This window comes from Parasteatoda tepidariorum, chromosome 4 (assembly GCF_982258835.1).
Source record: "Parasteatoda tepidariorum strain Cologne lab strain chromosome 4, Ptep-v5.0, whole genome shotgun sequence".
NCBI classification, from domain to species: domain Eukaryota; kingdom Metazoa; phylum Arthropoda; class Arachnida; order Araneae; family Theridiidae; genus Parasteatoda; species Parasteatoda tepidariorum.
In genome coordinates, this window is record NC_141758.1 from 102110150 (window position 1) to 102127799 (window position 17650).

At 27.6% G+C, this 17650-nt stretch overlaps 1 protein-coding gene across 2 annotated transcripts in view; it reads right to left on the reverse strand.

Moving 5' to 3' along the window:
• The window catches only part of LOC107453531 (sorting nexin-29), a 36842-nt gene extending 19323 nt beyond the window's left edge, over positions 1–17519 (reverse strand). The window contains exons 1-11 of one of the 2 annotated variants that reach the window (XM_087161840.1): positions 17371–17519; positions 14762–14823; positions 14240–14292; positions 12510–12590; positions 10706–10761; positions 8934–9108; positions 6926–6996; positions 5469–5636; positions 5075–5156; positions 1524–1763; positions 170–261 (exon numbers count right to left, since the gene is read on the reverse strand). In XM_087161840.1, the coding sequence (XP_087017966.1) occupies positions 170–261; positions 1524–1763; positions 5075–5156; positions 5469–5636; positions 6926–6996; positions 8934–9108; positions 10706–10761; positions 12510–12590; positions 14240–14292; positions 14762–14823; positions 17371–17383 (1093 nt within the window). In that variant the 5' untranslated portion in view covers positions 17384–17519. The remainder of the gene's footprint in view (positions 1–169; positions 262–1523; positions 1764–5074; positions 5157–5468; positions 5637–6925; positions 6997–8933; positions 9109–10705; positions 10762–12509; positions 12591–14239; positions 14293–14761; positions 14824–17370) is intronic. The other variant, XM_087161841.1, reaches the window with a different exon arrangement.
• Between the last annotated feature and the right edge of the window lie 131 nt (positions 17520–17650).

Genomic DNA, 17650 nt, shown 5'->3' on the forward strand with positions numbered 1-17650 from the left:
TTATGCTTGCAAATACACCTTTTCACTAGTTATTCATTAATTAATTATTAATCACCACGTAAAACAAATTATTAACTAACAATACCTTATTAATTAACAATTAATTTGAGAAATGTTTACATTTCCATTTAAACCATAACTAAGCAGTGAATGCTTAAAATGATCGTACCTGATGCAATGCCATCTTCATTTTGAGCGATTGGTATAAGTTCAACACTAGGAGAAGCCCCCAGTGGTGTCAATGTGACTTGCTGTGGCAGTCTATAATAAAAATCACAGTGAGCATTAAAACAATCAAATTCTTTTCCTTTTTGTCACTTTACACATACTCTATCAAAGTAAAACCAGTAGTTTTAATATCAACTCAACCATATATAGTTCTGTAACGTTTAAAAGGACCATTCACAAATAATATCACACTTGGATGGGCAGGGGTTATGATATCATGTTCATTTATGTTCAGGAAAAAGGAGGGGCTATCAAAAAGTAAAGGTTCTCATTGGTTACAGAGACCATGTTTTTGGGGACTACTTCTCTGAGTTGTCACGAACATAAACATTGGTCTATAACTGATGCAATATCAATACTCAGAAAAAATTTTAATATTGAGATGTATGGTAAAAAAAATATTAAACATTGACTAAATATTTAACAACATATCACAATATTAATAATATTTAACTAATTTATATATTATTTTTAAATTGGTCATTATTTTCATTTCCTAAATAAAATTTATCAACACTCACAATAATATCCTATTCTATAATTATGTATAATACTACACATAAGAATTATGAATTCAATAATTATGTATAGTATTCAGGAAACTTTTTGATATATTATGTTATCAATTGTTGATCATAACATTATCATATTTGCTGATAAAAAAGGTGAAGGAAACTTTGCAATGTAATTTCATGACTCAATTGCAAAACAATTTTTTTAAAAAAATGGTCCCTCTGCCTATTTTAATTTTAATTTATAACTGCCACTGAACAGTCGATTTAATTTTTTGTGTTTATGACTAATGTTGAACTCCGTAGCGTTGTAATTTTGAACCCAATCCAGCAGACAAGGGAACTCCTGGACCAAGTATTTGCCTTTGTGGAGGACTTTTTAATGAAACTGCTCGCATTTGCGTTACTTGGAGAGGAAACCACAAAAACCTCCCATGGTCAGCCTGATGGTAAAAGGACTCTAATCCATGATCTATATACCACTGAATATATTTTATGTCAGCCCTGTGGTCGGTGCAAGCCAGATGCAGAAATCGAATCAACCAAACTTGGTTCAGCTTATTGGGAGGCAAATGCACTATCCCCTGAGCCATCACAGCTCATGATATAATCATATTTACTGATAAAGAAGGTGGTGGCAACTTTGCAATGTAATTTCATGACTCAATAGTAAAACAATTTTTTTTTTTTTAAATGGCCACTTCACCTATTTGTAAGTGTTTCCAATTTTACAATGCCATTAAAAAAATATATAGGCCACAGAGAGTAAAGAAGAAATATTACCGCCGAGTGGGTATTAACTCTAAAGCAGTGGATTCACAGCCAGTCACAACGATGGAACTGGAGACGATTTTCTGACCTTTGTCTTCTGATTCCCCAGGCGTGTTAGTAGAGGGTACACACTTAGAGGCAGAAGGTGGAGGCAGTGTGGATGAGAAAGCAAGAAAGTTACCAGAAAGTTGGACAGGAGAAGACAAGCAAGTTGGGGGAGCACTGCACGATTCGGGTAAGGAAGAACAGATACTGAAATAAACGGGAAGTTACATTAAGGTTACACTACGTTAACCCACTGACGCTTTTGCATGTAAAGAGTCATCTTATAACCTACAGTCTTCTAAAGCGGTTTTTCGATGTTATTAGACAGTGTTGCCACTCAAATCTGGAGAGAAAAAACTCTCTGTACATATTAACACCATATATTAAGATTAAACACACAATCACTGTGATCTTGTCTGAGCTGCATTGGGTTAATTATAGTTTTAATTGCCAACTTAAAACAAATAATGCAATAGTAAATGAAATAGTTTACAGGGTGCGTAGTTAAATTTTTCAACAAAAAAATAAGCACCTTTTAAGCACTTTTCAAGCACTCAAAAAATATTTTTAAGCACTTTGAAAAATATCATAATTAGACATGGTTGGCAAGTTTTTGACAATTGATGGTTTTATTTACAGTGACGAAGACGATGAAGCGTCACAAACGATGAAACTAACAAGAGAAATGAAATTTTCTATCACTAATAGAGAAAAAAAATTGATAATGTTTAGTTAGTCCCTGTAATCAGCAAAAATTTGAGAGATTTTTTTATTCTATTACAGAGAGCGGAAAAGGAAGTCTGAAATAGAGAATTTCTTGCAAAATGCAGCAGAGTTGCGCATGAGAGTAAAAAATCCTTACCACTGAATCCAGCTCAGTATACGCAAGCGGCGACCCGCAAGTATTTCATCAAACATGTAAAATAAATGGTGCTTTCATACACTACAGACCGGCGGTACACCAAAATAGATTGGAATTGAATTAATTGTGAAAACGATGAATAGGACAATGTCTTTTTGCATAATTTGTGGCAAAAATCAACATGGTAAAGAAAAATGTCACATTTCGAAAAAAGGGAAAATTAAGCACCTTTAAGCACTTTTTAAAAATGCTATGCACCCTGAGTTTAGTATAGCAGAAATATCACGTTTAAATATCCCATAGAATCCATTGAGTGGTCATCACTTTTTAAACAAGGGAAAAAAATTCCCTATATTTTCCTAGTTTGTATAAGTTCCTAGTTTCCTCAAAATTCTTTGCATTTTTTCTGTTATTTTAAGTGATTTTTAATTTCCCTGTAGTTTCCAGGTTTTTCTTTTTCTCCCAGTGGAGTGGCAACTCTGTTAGATAGGGAAATATTGTTTTGGGGAGAAAAATTTTCCCAATTTTGCCCATTTGCCAAAACGCCAGTGGGTTAGTCACACAATTCACATTCATAGTGTTTAGGTAAAAAATAAAAAATGGAGTACATTAAATGGTAAATACTTTATGTGAGATTTGAACAATACAGGATGTTCTACACCCTCAATGTATATTTTTTTGTTCAAACAGTTTCAATAACTGCCAATATGGATTGGAAAAAATCCAGTAGATTTTGCAAAATAATATAAATTTCATGATAATTGTTGCATAATGTACTAAATATTTTATACATATGGACTTTTATAGTCATCAAATTAGAAAAACTGCAATATTTTCCATTTATGATTGACATTAAGCATACTTGAAATATGTATTATTTTTATTCATATTTTCAAGTATTAATAGGCATTTAATTCATCAAAAATAGTTTAAGGATTTTTTTAAAAAGGATTTTTTAATAAGAGAGTTCTAAATCAAAATAAACAGAACACTTTAGAACAAAAAAAGTTTTGAAGTTATTTCTATAAATGAGGTTCACTTTATTATCTATTAGTAATACTTATTTAAATATTCAAGCAAACAATAATCTGTACAAAAATTCAATTTTTATATGGATTTTTTTTTCAGGAATCTTACTCAATTTTAGGGTATTTTCTAAAACGATCAAAATCCAGGAGAATTTTAATTAAACCAGTAGACCAGGAGAAACTGGCAAAATCCAGTAGAGTTGGCAGCTATGGGTTTACTCCTTAGAAATCATAAATAAATATTTAAGTTAGGAAAGAATAAAATGACTATTCGAATCTAATATATTACTATTTAAAGAGGTGGAATTGAAAACTTCAAAAACTGTTCGATTAAATTTGGCAAAAAAAAAGACAGAAAAAAATTCTTGATAGTTCCAGACTAAATTAATCAAAATTTCCCTGATTTTTAGCAATGGTGGCATAGATTTATTATTAATTGTTCAGTCATCTCATAATCTTATGCATGAAATATAGTACAAAATAAAAATATTATAGCTTGTTATTAAAGTTGAAAATAAAATAAAAAATTATTACGAGACCATTTAAAAAAAAAATAAAAAATTGACTTCCGAGTTTTTCAAATTCAGATTAATTAATTTTTCCTAACCCTTTGGACTTTTATAAAATTTTGTAATGTTTCCAGATTGATAAAATTCATAAACTTTTCCTTATTCTGTGGCCTTTCTGCTGCATCAAAAAACAGGAAAACATGAAAAATAAATAGTAGGAAGACAACCAAGGCAATCAAACTGATTTTGAGATTTTTATTTTGCGTTCTTGGTTAAGATTCGACAGGTTTTGAAAACAATTTAGTTTTCTATCTCACTTAACTATTAACATGAGACTCTTTTCAAGCATCTTAGGTGGTTCAGTCATTCCTTCTTCATTCATGAAGAATTCATGATGTTTTATGCTGAGTGGTAACATCAAAAAAAAAAAAGAAGAAAAAAAAAAGACTGACTTATACAGTTTTCACGAGAATTTTGTTATTGATTGACTAGTTGTCAAATGAAAAATGTTTGTTTTGAAAGCACAAAATTAGCCAACACTTATTTTTAGAGTGATTTGCAGTGATTAAAAAAAAATTTATGTTTCAATTCAGACATTCTATTAGGCATTAAAATATTATGTTTAAAAAACTTTTAACAATATTACTTCATCATCTGATAGTTTTTACAATTAGTAAAATAATGTTAAATTCAAAGTTAACATTGATGTTTTATTTAAAAACAAATTGTTAGATAAACAATAAAATACATAAATGGGTATAAAGTGCTATTTTGATGTAAATTCTGAATGAATTTTTAGGAAGTACTTTATAATGCTTTAATTAATTATAATTTGGAGCATTTTACTTTTGGCCTAAATAAACCCTAAACTTTGGTTTAAACTAAAAAATAATAATAATTAAAAAGGTATGGCAGTTTAAAAATGATGACTGATGATGATGTAACTATGTATAATTTTGCATAATAATTTTTTAGAACACTTCAAACATTTTCTTCTCACTATATTCATGATAAAAGTCTGCTAATAAAAGATTTTTTTTTTAAAAAAATTTCTACTTCCAACTACAAAAGTTATTTATGCAAAACACACAGATAAATAAAATAAAAATGGCTATATACTCTAAGGTATCACTGTATAGATCATCATCATCGAAGGAAACAACTTGAGTAGTAGGACGTTTTTTCTTCCTTTTCTTGTGACCTGAAAAACACATTATGTTCTATAGTTGATAATATTATCAACCTCAATCAATCTCTAATGATATTCAGAGGTAAAAATTAAGAAACTCTGGTCACTAGGCCAAAGGAACAATAGGTAAAATATATTATACAAGTTCATACACATGTTCACTGGTCAGCTTACTTCTCTCTACCATATATTTTAAAAAAAAGTTAATTAAGTGAATTTAAAGAAAAAATACCAACCAAAAATTTTTTTTTTGAAGTATGATTTGAAAAAGTGGCTTATCTTCAAGCTTTTATAATTGTTTTTAAAGTGTTGATAAAAACTCACCTATTTCTTTGTGGTCTGATTTTTGTATCACTGGTCTAGGTTCAAATTTTTCTTTCGGGGAAAATGAAGGCTTTGAAAGTTCGTTAGAAGATTCTGTAGCTGTTGGTGGACGTGTATAATTCAGATCAGGGTTATCAATGGTGATGGCAAAAAGAATGGATCCCAATCCTGAAAAATAAAATATGTATAAATATATTGAATCATTTTTACAGAAATCATTAGAAATAGCATCATTTTTGTGTCACATGATGCTACAAGTAAAATAAAAAAAAGATTTGTATTCAATTGTTTGATAGAATCTCGAAGAAAGGTTAAAATAAATATCAGGTATCCCACTTAGCATCATTAGGTTTTAAATACAGTTCAAAACCTATAAAAAAGAATACTGTGATTTTCTTTGCATCACAAACACTTAATTTTTTGTTCTAAGCAATTATATTTTTGTTTCACTTAAATATTTTATTTTACCAAGTGCCCACAAGCACTTCGAAAAAAAACTCCCCCTCCATTATCTGATTTTATCTAATTTCCCTTATTTTTGTACCCATTGTCTTAAATTTTCCCTTATTCTTATACGGAAAATATATTACAAAACACTTAGACTTGCTGTTTGAGTTAAAACAGAACAATTAAAAAACAAATATTACAAGACCAATTTTCTTGGAAAAAAGCATTGGTCCTTTAGGTACCTCAAATGCAAAATAATTCATTTCTCCTATCTTTTAAGGTACTTTAATTCAATTGTCCAATATTTCCCTGATTTTTCCAGGTTTGTAAAATTCCCTGGCTTTTTTCAATGTTCTCCCAGATTTATTTGTCCTGTGGCCACCTTGATTAGATTAATTGCAAAAAATCTTCCAAAAAATTATCAATAAAAATTATGCTTAGTGCATTAAAATTAGTAGTTCTCTAATAAATAGATATTTATCACCATCTGCTGTTGCGTTTATATCTTCTCTTCTTCTCATTGGCACGACAGCCCAGGATGGGCCTTGGCCATCTCAACTAGTCTATGCCAAGACATTCTTCCCTTAGCCAAGATTCTCCAGTTTATAATCCTTAAAACTTGTAGGTCCTTTTCAAGGCAGTCTAAAAATCTTAGGTTTGGCCGTCTTCTTTTTCTTGTACCTGTTGGCCTGGCACTGAAAACTTTTTTTGTTGTCCTGTTATCCTCCATTCTTATACTGCGGCCTGCTCATTAAATCCTTTGAATTTTGATACATTTAATGACACCAGGTTCTTTATATGCTTTGTAAAGTTCCGTGTTTGATCTTCTAAACCAGGTACCGCTTTTACTTATTCCACCGAAAATGCTTCACAGTATTTTTCTCTCAAATCTAGCTATCATATTTTCATCTCCATGGGTCCAGGTCTCACATGCGTATGTGAGCACTGATTGTATAAGACATTTATAGAGTAACAGTTGCGTTTATATCAGTCAGCATATAAAAAAGTACCTGCAGCCATCATTGGTAGCATACTACTTCGTTCCTCATCTAGCAGAAAAGCCCCATCTTCATAAAAATTTCTGAAAACAAAAATGAATAAATTGCTTAGATATTGATATAATAATAATAATAAAGAGCCCAAGAATAGCAAACAAACAAAAAAATTTTAACTGAAATAATTTTGGTACATTTTTTTAACAACAGTAATTTTTTTAAAAAAAAAATAATAATAACAATATTACTTTATCATTTAAATGAAGAAATAATTTTTTTTCTTCGAAACTAAAAATATTGTCTCTTTTTGTCCAGTGTAAAATAAGATACATTGTAAAAAATTTTCATGACTAAAATAAAATTAATTATGTGCTAATAGAAAATAATTTCCTTTCCAAAAAAAAAGTCACTACCCTACTATGAATTGATTATGGTAGAAAAAATATTTTGCCATCAAATACAAATTTCTTAATTTGAAATAGCTCCTCTTTTCATCCAGTGTTAGAATAAGAATAATGGCATAGTGTTTTCATGGCTAAAACACAATTAAGTGCCAATAGGTAACAATTTCTTTTTCAGAAGAGAAAAAGTTACAACCCTACTATGAATTGAGTGAAAGGAGAAAAAAAAACAATGCTCATATCAACATTGAAATTTACTTTTTTTTAAACTTTATTTAAACATTCAAAATGAATTTTATTTATTTTTATTATCTAGTTCTATTTTTTACTACCTAATTCGCAAAAAAAAAAAAAGAAGTTACAACCCTATTATGAATTGATTATGGTAGAAAAAATCTTTTGTCATCAAATACAAGTTTCTTAATTTGAAATAACTTCTCTTTTCATCCAGTGTTAGAATAAGATTAATATCATAGTGTTTTTATGACTAAAACACAATTAAGTGCCAATAGGTAACAATTTCTTTGCCAGAAGAAAAAAAGTTACAACTGCACTATGAATTTTGATTAAATGGAGGAAAAAACAATACTCATATCAACATCGAAATTTACTTTTTTTTTACCGTATTTAAACATTCAAAATGCATTTTATTTATTTTTAGTATCTAATTGTATTTTTTGCTAATTATTATACTGTTTTTTTAAAAAAAATATTTTAAAGACGAAAAAGAAAACGCTGTTAATGCTGCATATAAAAAAAACTTAAATAGTAATAAATTAACAAAAAAATCACCGTATTGATGAATACTTTTGTATTACCTTGATTCATTATTATAGAAAAAAATAATGCTTGAAATAGTGGCAAATTATTAACACTTTCATCACTAAGGGCGAGATAAATTGTGTTCCACAGGAAATTCCTTTGCGCTAGCAACTAAATATCTCATCTTTATTCTTTTAATTTTAGCACTAAAAGTGGAACTCGTAGCATAGAGGACCAAAAAACAGGGTTGTCACTCATATCTGGAAAAGAAATTCCCTGTGTTTTCTCTGCACATATTATGCACAATATATTAAGATTATACATATTATACACATATCAACATTCCCTATGCTCCTGTGAGCTTTATTAGGATAACGATGCTGGTTTTAGTTGCTGGGAAAACTTAAAGAAATATAACTGATCAACATGAAACAAATAATTATATAATAAATGAAAAATATAATATAACTGAACTATCATCTTTATATGTCCCATAGATTGTGCTTTGAGAAGCTTGCATTTTTTAAAACACAAAAATTCCCTGTTTTTTTCCCAGTTTGTAAAAAAAAAAAATTCAAAATTCCCTGCATTTTTCCTGTTATTTTAGATGATTTTTAAATTCCCTGGATTTTCCAGGTTTTCCTTATACAGTGACAACCCTGAAAAGTCGTGCTATTGCTATGGTGAAAATTTTAATGCAATAAAGAATAAAAAAAAACATGCTTTAAAACTCTTAGATTCTGCAAAAATTATGTACTTATACAGAGCATTGTCTTTATTATGGTAATTTAAATATGTTTTAAAGAGCAATTTGAATGCTAAAACTCATGATTTTTTTTTTCTTGAAAGAATAGAATCACCTGATCTGTGAGGATTCAGTTACAATCATGTGCATGTAACGCTCCAGAGATTTTTCATTCAGAGCAGATCTCAGCCAGGCTCTCCCTCGTCCGATATCAGTTTTTATATTTTTCAACAACATATACCTTTCATACTCATGCTTGTTAAGTACCAACCTTACTATTTGCCAAAATGCTGAAAAGAAAAATAAATAAAGGTTTAAGACCATTTAACATAACAGATTGAATCTTATTTTGTATAGTCCAAAGTAAGTTCTTTAATCCCATTTTTGTTTGCTGTACATACTAATATTAAGGGCACTATCCTATCAGAAATTCTTTCAGGAAGTTGCAACTAGGGAAAATATTTGTCAAAATATTTCAAAAATCAAGAAAAAAAAATTTTTTTTTAAATTTATTTCTGAAAAATATTTTTATAATTATGCATTAGAAATTTTCACAAACAACTTCAATAATTTAACTAAACAAGATTTAAATTTTCAAACATAAAAAAATAGGAAAAATCATGCTTTATTTAAACTTTTTAAATATGCTATGAGCTCAAAAGACAAATCAATATGTTTTAGCGGTATATAATTTTTTTTTTCAAACTTACTATTAGTTTTTTTTTTGTAACATCTTCTAATTTATAACTATGAAGAAGTTTTAGATTATGGATAAACTTTTTTATCATGTTTCGCACAGTTAGGTCACTAATCTCATATTCACAAATTTATGATTTAACTGTTTGTCCATTTACTAATTTTTTTAGTATTTTCAGCTTTTGAATTAAACTAAGAATGATTCTTTTGCTTCTTGACACGTTAAGACTAGAAACAGAATGTAAATAATGAGGAAAATTTTTAATCTTGACAACTCTTTTTTTTGTTGAGTTATTGAACTCGAAATTCAAAAAATTTATAAAAGAAAAGTTACTGTTTTTTTTATTTGATTCCATAATTTAAATTAAAAGTATTTATATAAATAATGGAAAATTAAATTATTAAAATGATTTTTTTCTTTAAAAAAATCCACAATTGGTTCTGTTCAAAAAACAAAATTTGGTTTAAATTACATTGGTTTAAACTGATCTACCCTGTTTAAATATATCGATATAAATCAGAAATCGTTGTAGTGGCGTTAATGTTGACTTACCTTGTGTTCTTCTAATTATCTTTTATTTTTTATCTAACTTTTCATCAACTTTTTTTTAATCTAAAAGAGCCAATATTTTCCTTTCCCATTTTCTTGATTTAAGAATTATTTTATGACAAAACAAATGTATTTCATAGGAAAAATAACTTTTAAAACATGGCTTTTTATATCTCAGTGTTTCCAATTAAATTGTGGTTATTCCTCCAATTTAAGAATTCAGGGCTGATAATTAAAACGCAGGTATTTTTATATATAATTCCATAATTTAGAGTATCCACCAAGTGAATTTATATTGAGAGATATTTCTGCAATTTTGGTGCCAAAATCGATAAACATATATAGATACGAAAAGAAAAAAAAGCTTAATACAAAGTTTTAAGTTCAACATAAAACTACTTAAAATAATTGTATTCATTGAATTAACGAAATATTGAATTTAACAAATTTTGCAATGGTTTCAAAAACAACAAATTGCAGTAAAACAATGTTTTCTACAGATTTAACGAAATTTAGCTTTTTTAAGTAATCAAATAAAGTAAACACTTTTTATAAATCTAGACTTAGCTGAAAGTTCAACAAAATGAAAGCGAGCAACAAATCAAGACACGAAAATTTATACAAAACTTAATAATACTTACAAGGTTCTGCTTCATTGTTTATTATATTCAGGTTTTTCATCATATCTGCCACATGCCTAATGAAATGTAAATTAAAGTTACAAATATGATTTGAACAAATTAAAACTATAGTTGGGTATAATATGAAAAACACACAACTACTTCCACTTCAAGAATTCTACTAGGAATAACATTTACCATTTAGTTTAAATAATAAACTGAGTTTTAAATATGTTTACTAAATACATAAACTTAGACAAAACAACAAAGTCAATTATTTCAAAAAGAACTAGACTAAAACAATTCCAACCTAGCGAGCAGCGACTTATAACATTACAATTCATTTAATGCTTATTTGTTGCTAGAAATCAGGTTCATAGGAAATGCAATTAACTGGTTAAATTTAGTTGGAATAGCATGACCTCTGACGTAGGCTATAGTATACCCACTTATATTGACAATTGAATAGTTTATAAGAGTTTAATTAATTAAAATAACAATTGAACGAAAATATTTAAATTTAAACTTTAGCTAAAAATATGAGTCAATTTTATAAAAATTTTAAATATGTTTGGGGAAAAGTTAGCTTTATAGTATTAAATAAAATTTTGTCAAACAACATTACTCAATTATGATATCAGCAAAGAAAACTAAGAGAAAAAAAATATTTTCTTCAAACAAATTATGGATCAAAATTGAAAGAAGGCATTTTGACTAAATTTTTTTACATGAAAAAACATTTTAAACCACCTTTTTTCTTACAAAAGTCAAGATGAGAGGGTCCCTTAAGTCCTGAAATGGAAAAACATGCATGAAATATTTTTCAAAAAGTTATCGAATTATACCAAAATTGACCCCAGGCTCACAGAGTAGGAGAATTTTATAATCCTCAATAGAAACCCTCACTTCTAATTTCATATTCAGATCCCCCAGGAAAATGCATTACACACTATCATTTTGTTTTATTGAATTGAGAGAGCCGTGATAGCTCATGGGACAGAGCGTTTGCTTTTCCGATGAGATGAATTCCACCGGCCACAGTGTTGAGTAAAATATCCTCAGTGGTAGACAGATCATGGGTTAAAGTCCCCCTGTTATCAGGCTAACAGTGGGAGGTTTTCCTCTCCATGTAACGCAAGTGCGGGTTAATTCCATCAAAAAGTTCTCCATGAAGACAAAATTTTTTCCAATACTTGATCCAGAAGTTCCCTTGTCTTCTGAATTCGGTTCAAAATTACAAGGCTGCAGAGTTGAACATTAGGCGTCATAAACCAATAAAATTAGGTCGACTGTTTAACGATGGTTATAAATATAAACAATGAATTGACAGAAACAATGAAATAAGAAAAGAAAGATGTAAACACAAAAATTATATATTAACCTCTCTACCTTCAGGGTGTTACGATCGAGTCCATTATACTTGGATAGCTTTTTCAAAAAATTTTAGCATGATTATTTTTATTTATTTATCTTGATGTAATGTCTCAAATATCGCCATTTCTTTTTTTTCATTGCTCGTTTATTTTTTGTAAATTTTAGAAACATTTGTCAGGGAAAAAATTAAAAATCCTCAGTCCAATTTCATTAATCAATTAAAAGAAAAAATAAATAAAGTTGAGAAACATAAACTAATGCTAAAATAATTAAGTTTAAGATTTTTAATCAAAAAGTACAAATACATCGTATATAATTTTAAATTGCCTTCAAAAATAAGTTTATTACTTTAGTATTATAAAATATAAACTTCTGTAAATAGTAGATATTGAAAAGAACATGCTGTAATGAAATAAAATTAGACTGAAAATAAAAAAATATTATGAAATACCTGAGAGGAAGAAAGCTTTTATCTGTCTTCCGCATGCCATGTTGCAAAACTGTTTCAAGCTGAGTGCATAGGCAAACAACCCTAAAAATATAATAGACACACAAAATCATTTAAAAAACTGAATAAAATAAAAATGCTTTCAATTGAAGCATTAGTATGGATAAAATATTTTTAAAAAATGTTGATTAAAAATTTAGAAAATTCTTGCCTTTACAAATATATTTTAATCTTCAAAAATTATTACAATTGAAAAAAACTAAGAATTGTTAAGTTTTAAACATAATAAGTAATTTGAATATATTGCATTTTTAACAGACCTTATAAATATTTATGCATTGTATAAAGAGATCAAAAATGACATTAGATGGATGAAAAATTATTAAATTTTATGTATGTAAAATAATTTAAATTTGACAGAACTTGAACTTTATACAGGACATCTTTTTTTATAAAAGGTTTAAGAGTGATAAACAGGTGAATCTTTCCATACGGAGGTCTCCCTATAGCAAATTTATGCCCATGACAGGATGTCAATAACAATCAAAATATACTCTATAGAACAAATTGGTTTTCTAACTCACTAACACTTGGCCCTAAACCCAAGCACTTGGTTTAGAGGACAAACTGGTTCTCTCCTTATAACATATTTTGGACATTTTTTCTTAAAAAAAAGGGCAATTGCAACCAATTTGCTCTCAGGCGATCTCTGGAAAGGAGCATTTATCATTAAATTGCTCCTTAACATTGTTTCCATATAGATACTTTATAAGTAACTTGAATATTTATTAGATAACAGTGTAATCAGGGGTCTGTCCAGACATTTTGTGAAAGGTCCGTTTTTTGTAAAATTGTGAAAAAATTACTCGTAATTTGTGAATATAAAATAAACGTTAAGTCACATTCTTTCAACCAGGGTACGCTTTTGCGAATTTGTGCAAATAGGGTCCGTTATTGCAAAAAAACTTTTGCAAGGAGTTTTTAAATTGTAAAAACATACAAGATTATGCTCAACACTGTAAATATATAATTAAAAAAATTAAATTTTAAAAAATAAACAGCAATTGCAGCTACTAAATTAGCCAGGGGTCTGTCTAGGTTTTTCTGACAGGTACCTATTTTGTGAAAATTTAGGCATAATATGTGAAAAATTAAAAATGATATTAAAAAACCAACACAAAAACATAGTAAAAATATAGATTTATCGTTTCTTAAGGATACAAAAATAAAATCTTAAGAAAAAGTACTTTGTGAAACTACCGTTTTTCCTAAAGTTGAATTTGTGAAACTACCGTTTTTCCTAAAATTGAATTTGTGAAGGTACCGCTAAACGGTAGTAAATTCAACGTGGACAGACCCCTGGTAATACACAGAAGCATCTTATTGTTTATACAAGAATCATGATGATTTTTGCCAAATTTGCTTTTCTGAATAATTGGAAACTGTGGCTTATCATTTTATTGCCCAATGTCCTTCAATTATTAACTTTTTGTTATTCAATAATATGAAAATAATTAAAATTTAAACACATGAACTTTAAAATTTTTACAGTGTTATAGAACTCTCAAGTTTTAAACATTAAGGCTATATTTTGCGATTTACACAAACTTTAAAAATATAGATAAAACTTTATAAATCCTTCTCTTTTAAAAAAACATTTCTTATTATCAAGGAAAGCATTTTAGTTAAAAAAAAAAAAATAATTAATTTCAAGAGAAAAATATGTTATTTACCTGCTGTCATTTTCAGTAGCAAGTTCTGTTCTTCCACCAAATCTAATTTGGCACTAAAATATAGAATTGCAAACACTTAATCAAAGATAAAACAAAACAATGCCATAAAAAAAATATCGGAATGAAGACTTAAAATGCTAAATAATTTTTCTGATTCATAAATTGCCTGATCAACATTTACAGAAACAAATTTATGACTATAAAAAGTATGTTAAATGATATAATAAATGTCAAACATTTTTATTAAATATATTTTATTTTATAAACAGTGTTGTGTAATATCATTTTAGAATAATTGCTGATAATCATCTCAATATCCTTTTCCTTTATTTTAATTTTCTACACATCTCAGATAAGTTAGTTCTTTTTAAGGGCAGCATAACTTAGTAAGTTAAAGAGAGTTGTTATAAGAGGGTTTTATAGATTTAGTTAATACAATGAATACAGAATTTATATATCATAACACTAAAACAATTATTATGAGTAACATAAGTCAAAAACATAAATATTTCCTTTAGTTACCTGCTTCACAGCATCTAATAGTCTAGACAAGAGAGTCTGACGTTCTTGAACCCCAGAATCATCTATTATGAAAATAAGCAAAATCAATATAACATTACTTAACTTATTATAAAATAAAATAAATGGTATTTAACAATTATTTTTCGAAACTTTGAAATAAAAATGTTAAAAACTAAAAGAATGAATATTTTAATTTTAGTGTGTCTAGATTATATAGGTTTTATTGCATTTTTATTTTAGTAATCAGATTTTACAGGTGTTAACATTAAGGAGGGGGAGATTTCTATATTGTGGTTTCTGGGCAGCTAAAAACTAATAAAAAAATCACAGAAAGGTCAACTAGGAAGGTATAACTCGCAGCCAACGCCAGACAAACATTTACATGCTAGTCTTCTTTTCTAAATTTGCAAGTTTAAAATCTATTTGGCACCTTTCAATTGTGGTTAGCGCGACAGATCACAAGTGGGAATTGAAAGCATTTGAAAGTTAGAAGTTTAGCAGCGGTAAATAATATTTTGCTTTTTAATTGTAAAAGTTTTAGAATGGTTAATTATTATTTTTTGTTTTTTAAAAAGTGTGTTTACAGTAAGGTAGAGCAAAAATTGGAAACATAAGTAGCTTGTTTTTAATTATTATATTATTTTCCAAAAAGCACAGTTACAGTCTTTTTTGAAAGGTCTGCTCTTGATAGGTATAAAGGTATCCACCCAGCATTTTTATATAAATATTTTAACATGGAAAAAACTTGAATAGTCGATTGTTGAGAATGATTTTACAAAATGGTAAAATAAAGTAGAAATTTATTTTTAAAAAACTAAACTACTTTACCATATTTACAAGAATATATACATTAATAAATAAGCAATACAAACATGTGTCTTAAATGCATAGTTTTCATTGTTTATATAGTAATGTAATTTCCTTTTGAAACTTTTAAAAAAATAAAATTTATATATGTAACCTAATTGGTGCCACTACTAAGAAAAATTTTCTTTAATGACTGGCAGCTGGAGTACTGCTTAACAAATATCTATTTCTGGGTTAAGTAATATAAGTATAACTACTAATTAAAAAGTATTGAATTACAAAACAAATATAATTTGGTAATTAATTCATTACCTTAAAAAGTAAAACACCAATGCATTTTTATAATTTTAGAACATATTAATCTCGTAAACTAGTTATAAAAGTTGTGAGAGATGAAAAATTTCATAATTAAAACAAGATATGTTTATCAAAATGGATGAATTTCTTAAATTTTAGAAACAATGAGATAGAAAAAAATATATAAAACAATAGTTCAAAACCTAATTGACAGAAAATAACTACAAACAACTAGTAAATATGGTAAAGAATTGCTAAAATTAAAATTCACATGATGTGGAGTAATTGAAAAAGAATGATGGGAAACATATAATTGATTTAAATTTAATGCAGTTAAGTTGATATTTTATAAACAAACAACTTTTTGCTTTTAAATGCAAGAATTTCTTATGTTTCGTTTTACAACTTAAATTTAATGTTAAAATTAATATACATTTTATACAATAAGATATATTCTTTCGCATTTCATTTAAAATATTTTATATACATTAATTTTTCATTAGAAATTAGCATATCTAAAATAATAATGATGCTAAAATAGGTTTTCACATGAATGCAAAGTTATGTATTAACACAAATAAAAATTTAAAGGCAATTGCTTTATTAAAGCCGAAACTGCCTCAACATTAAATAAATTGCAATATTTAAAAATAAGTTTTTCTTTGTTTATCATGTATGGTGTTATTATGTTTATTAATAACATAACTGTTTCACTATAAATAAAAATGTAACAGTTTAATATACAAATTCAGAAAGTTTGTCTTTTAATAATGACATTGTCTTTAGCACTGTAGCTGCTTCGAATATAAACTAAGCTGTAACAGCTTAATATACAAGGACAAATTCAGAATACTTGCCTTTGTTAAAGGATTATAGTGTGTTGAGTAACAACTTAACTATTTTAACTGTCGTCAAAGTTGTAACAGATTAATAAACAAAGGCAAGTTCTGAAAACTTTTCTTTGTTTAATCATAACAGGCATTATTGTGTCTAATAAACTGCGTCAAGATGTAACGGCTAAATAAGCAAAGACAAACTCTGAAAACTTGTTTTTGTTTATTATTAATGGTATTATAGTGTAATCATCAGTAGCAAAACTACTTTAAATAAAAGCAAAGCTACAACAGCTTAATATACATAGAAAAGTTTTGAATATTTCCTTGAAGTGCATAATAGTCAATGTAAAAGAATTTGTAAAGAATTAGAATTTTAAGTCAAAATAAAATAAATGACTTAATAAATTAAAAATATATACACCGTAATAAGGACTTTTTCCAAGAGATAATAAAACGCCTCCCAAATTTATGAAATATTATACACATAATTAAACAGAATAGATAATATGGAAACAAAAAACCTTAAAAAATTTCGGACAAAAATTATTAAAACTTCACACATATTTAGTCAAACTAATTAAATTTAAGCAAAAGCTTTGGACAGTGGACGAAATAAATGAGTTGAAACAATAGGATAATGAGAAAGCAAATATTTATAACTAAACATACCTTGACTAGACATAGTAAAAACTATTTATTTTAAAAGTTGCAGTCGTCTATCTGCACATAAAATTAAGAAACTGAAACCATATTTAGTTATTGATCTTTTTTTTATCCGCTGTAAACAGCTCTTGGGTCAGTTTTTGTTTAGAATTGATCAATTGATTGAAAAAGAGGCATGTGCAAAAGTCAAAGTTTTGTCTCGAAAGTTACATTTTTATCACCTTAGGGATCATGCTTGTTGCACTCTTTCCATGCACCTTAGATTGTTGGCAAGAGTAAAATAAAT